At 52.4% G+C, this 4,691-nt stretch overlaps 1 protein-coding gene across 1 annotated transcript; it reads left to right on the top strand.

Moving 5' to 3' along the window:
• The first annotated feature begins 329 nt into the window (after nt 1–329).
• Nucleotides 330–2,338, top strand: LOC123108331 (probable inorganic phosphate transporter 1-7). Its single transcript, XM_044530147.1, has one exon. The coding sequence runs from the start codon at nt 458–460 to the stop codon at nt 2,042–2,044; it is 1,587 nt and encodes a 528-aa protein (XP_044386082.1). The 5' UTR covers nt 330–457; the 3' UTR covers nt 2,045–2,338.
• Nucleotides 2,339–4,691: the final 2,353 nt, after the last annotated feature.

Genomic DNA, 4,691 nt, shown 5'->3' with positions numbered 1-4,691 from the left:
TTGATCATGTGTGGCTATATACACAAAAATGTACGGATCTTGGATACTGCAGACTAAACAAGAATATGCCCCTGGCTCCAAACATTTTCATTTTCACATAGAAAACGAAAGCAAAACCTCCGCAGTCCGCATGCACGTAAAAGGGCTTCGCGATGCACGGGAAACTCTGAGCCCCTCCATGTTGTTCTTTGCACAAGGGAACCGATTTTTCTTTTGGGGGAGAGAAGAGAACCGTTAAACAGGGAGAAGTTGTTGGTCTCCAAGGAACGAAGGACCAGGAGCCCCGAATATGCTCGCCTCTCCGTATATACATGGCTGGCAGACACCTGTGCCTTCTCCCTCAGTTCACTCCCATCCTAAACCTCAACAACCTTCCACCGCGGCGGATCGCACCACCACTTTCGCCGCCGGCCGGAACGCACGCATAGGCATAGAGGTTGGCGCGCGCGCGGTGGCAATGGCGGGCGACCAGGTGCACGTGCTCTCGGCGCTGGACGGCGCCAAGACGCAGTGGTACCACTTCACGGCCATCATCGTCGCCGGCATGGGCTTCTTCACCGACGCCTACGACCTCTTCTGCATCTCCCTCGTCACCAAGCTCATCGGCCGCATCTACTACACCGTCCCGGGCTTGCCCCGCCCGGGAAGCCTCCCGCCGACCGTCTCCGCGGTCGTCAACGGCGTGGCCTTCGTCGGCACGCTCTCCGGCCAGCTCTTCTTCGGCTGGCTGGGTGACAAGGTCGGCCGGAAGAGCGTGTACGGCATGACGCTGATGCTGATGATCCTCTGCTCCGTCGCGTCGGGGCTCTCGTTCGGCAACACGCCCACCAGCGTCATGGCCACGCTCTGCTTCTTCAGGTTCTGGCTCGGCTTCGGGATCGGCGGCGACTACCCTCTCTCCGCCACCATCATGTCCGAGTACGCCAACAAGCGGACGCGCGGGGCGTTCATCGCCGCCGTCTTCGCGATGCAAGGGTTTGGCATCCTCGCCGGCGGCGGCGTGGCTATCGGGATCACGGCGCTGTTCAGGGACCTGTTCCCGGCGCCTCCGTACGCGGCGGACCCCGCGGCGTCCACCCCGGCGCAGGCGGACTACGTGTGGCGCATCGTGCTCATGCTCGGCGCGCTCCCCGCCGCGCTCACCTTCTACTGGCGGATGAAGATGCCGGAGACGGCGCGGTACACGGCGCTCATCGCCAAGAACGCCGAGCGCGCCGCGGCCGACATGTCCAAGGTGCTCCACGTGGAGATCACCAAGGAGCAGGCCGGCGATCTGGAGACCGTGATTTCCATCAAGTCCCACACGCCGCCGCCGTCGTTCGGCCTCTTCTCCCGGGAGTTCGTGCGCCGGCACGGGCTCCACCTCGTCGGCACCGCGTCGACGTGGCTCCTCCTGGACATCGCCTACTACTCGCAGAACCTGTTCCAGAAGGACATCTTCAGCGCCATCGGGTGGATCCCGCCGGCGGCGACGATGAGCGCGCTGGACGAGCTGTTCCACATCGCGCGGGCCCAGATCCTGATCGCGCTCTGCGGCACCGTGCCGGGCTACTGGTTCACCGTCGCCTTCATCGACTCCGTCGGCCGCTTCAAGATCCAGCTCATGGGCTTCTTCATGATGACCGCCTTCATGGTCGGCCTCGCCGTGCCCTACGACTACTGGACGGGCCAGGGCCACCAGGCCGGCTTCGTCGTCATGTACGCGCTCACCTTCTTCTTCGCCAACTTCGGGCCCAACGCCACCACCTTCATCGTCCCCGCCGAGATCTACCCCGCCAGGCTCCGCGCGACGTGCCACGGGATATCGGCCGCCTCGGGGAAGGTGGGCGCCATCATCGGGTCCTTCGGGTTCTTGTACCTCGCCCAGAGCCCCGACCCGGCCAAGACCGCCCATGGATACAAGCCCGGCATCGGCGTGCGCTGCTCCCTCCTCGTGCTCGCTGGGTGCAGCTTGATGGGGTTCATGCTCACCTTCCTCGTCCCGGAGCCCAAGGGCAAGTCCTTGGAGGAGATGTCGCGCGAGACCGAGCCCGACCATTGCTAGCTAGGGGGCGTCTCGTCGTTGCGTCAAGATCCGCTGCGTAGCTAGTCCATCTACTCCTAGATGACTGTCCGTGAACACTGCATTTAGTTTTGGCAATTAGGGGATGGCGACATGGTGAAATAATCGTCGTCACAGAAATTAAAGCGCGTAAGCTTTATTTTTTCTTGTTTTTTGACCTTTTCTCTTTACTGTGGTGTGAAAAATTAGGTGGCTGCCATTGGGAAGCTATTTACCTGAGAAGGGCTTTGGGTATGTTCTGACATACATCTAGCCAGTTTTGACCGAGTCACTCAATCTTTTTCCAACTGCTCAACGTGAGTAAGGCTAGTCATAGTGGGAGTAACTTAGCTAGCTAGTAACATAGCGCACTTCAAGAAATTTTTACTTATGTGGCAAGTATTTAATGTGAGGTAGTAACATAATATGTTACTGTAACATAGCGCTTCCCAAGACAAGATGAGTCTACAAGCTAATAAATAAAGCCATCTATGACACTATTATTATGTTACTTTGCATTACGAAGGTAGTAACTTAGGGGGTGTTTAGTTCCAGGGACTTTTTTGTGTTGAGACTAGAAAAAGTCCCTAGCAAACCAAACAGGGTGGGACTTTTTTGGAACTTTTTGCTAAAAGTCCTTAGAAGCACCTCCTTGAGAGTCTTTTTCAAAAAGTCCTAGGGACTAGAAAAAGTCCTAGGACTAGAGAACCAAACACCACCTTAGACTAGTGTCATGCATATGACACTAGTCTAAGTTACTCCCCACTATGACCAGCCTAAGTGACTCTTCGTGAAGCTTCCCCTAGTTTTCCCCGAAAGTGTTGTTCTGATCCCGAGAGCATGGGTGAACAGTAAAAAGAGGGAAATAAATTTGAAAAAAAAACTGGGGAAAAATATATTCGGCCAAACATTGACAAATGTTTGATTGGTTACAGAGTTTCATCACCAGGTGGCATTCATAGAAAACATGGCAAAAAGAAATCAATGCTTCAAAATGTTAATGTTTTCTCCTCACCAAATTTTTCCCCCTTGCAGTGCACCTCTTATGTTCCTTGTCCCCATTCTCGAGTTTGATTTCTTTACTTTGGTTCAAATATTCAACACTTATGGTGTAGGCAATGGACACAACCAACAAATAGGTGACATGAACTTGCGGCTTTTCTCTTATTGGTAATGCAATCCATTGATTAATTGAAAAGATGATCCACACCTTTTGTGTGACACCACACATGAAAATTGATTACACTACGTGCAAAATATGATCAAAGTGATTGAAGATATACAAATCTTGTTGGAATATTAGGCAAGTTCATGATTAATTCCAGTAAATAATTCATGACTAGAAGATATACTAGCATGCAATAATCTAGCAAACTAGAAGAACAGCAAGACATGCATAACAGCAGCAAGCACGTAACAATAGCTGTAGAAACAGACATGAACAAAGGATGTTGGACGTACTGATCGTTAGCTATTATGGGTGCGACAGTATTGATGACGATGTTGGCGACAATCTGCTGCTGACGGCGATGAGTACGACGATGAGTAGCACCGCCCGACTTGGACGGAAGACGACCCGTGATGACGAATTTGAGCAGTCGCGCACAGCGCTTCCCAAAAACCTAATTCGTCCTCTCCCGGTGCAGGATCGTAAAGACGAACGGTTCCGGAGACCTGCTCTCCCACGCGCCGATGCACGCCGGCGTTTGGGATGGAGTAGACTACGATGGCGGCGCAAGTTGTGAGACGAGGCAAAACCCTAGGTGTTTTCCGGTGTGTCTCTGGCCGCAGCCGGTAGCTGTATATATATTAGGACCAGAGGCGGTATTGTGTCGCGACCACAATCCCAAACCGACTTGGTTTCTAATTCGTATACTTACCGGACAAGAAATCAAAACTTGTCTGCCAAGGCATAAAAAAAAGGGCAAAAGGAAGCTGCGCTCCTGCAAGGAGACGGACCGGATTTCGGCGGACCATTCACGCGCATGTCGCATGTACGCCCCGCCCCGCCCAGGCGAGGCCAGGCGAGCGAGCGCGCGCGTGTGGCTTTCCCTTTCTCTTCTCACACACCACTTAGAGTGGTGGAGAGAACCCACTATATAAAGAGGTCCAACTCTTCTTCAACTTCCAAGGTGGGACTAAACTTAGCACCACCACTTGCCATTTTACACATGGGCTTTGAGATTTCAGAAATTGCTATGGGCCTAGCCCATTAATTCTAACAATCCCCCACCAGATCTCAAATACCCATTTAGAGATTTGCCTTGTCTCACCACTTGTTTAATATACCAGTGTTTCAGCAGAGACTGTTAAGTTAAACTTCTGCCTAGAACTTTAAGCTACATCCATTCACAACTTGACAATGGACTATGCCTTGAATTGCTAGTTTTGTGTGAACAGGTTTCACTCAAAGTCTTAACCAGTACCTGACCGCCAGTAGGCTACCCCGCGGTTTGGAGCTTATACGTCATACTCCCTGGTCTCTTCGTGAGTTTACTAGAGATCACCCAAATCTCATAGACTGCGATGTTTACAGTCAGAACTCATATAGGTGTGTTCTTTCAAGACTGCTCTGTAGGACAGCATCTTTGCTAATTATAGCCAATAGAACCACATTAAGGCATGTTGCCGACCTGCCTTACAGATCTGA

This window comes from Triticum aestivum, chromosome 5A (genome assembly GCF_018294505.1).
Source record: "Triticum aestivum cultivar Chinese Spring chromosome 5A, IWGSC CS RefSeq v2.1, whole genome shotgun sequence".
Taxonomy (NCBI): Eukaryota; Viridiplantae; Streptophyta; class Magnoliopsida; order Poales; family Poaceae; genus Triticum; species Triticum aestivum.
This window is presented reverse-complemented; position numbering and strand designations above follow the sequence as displayed.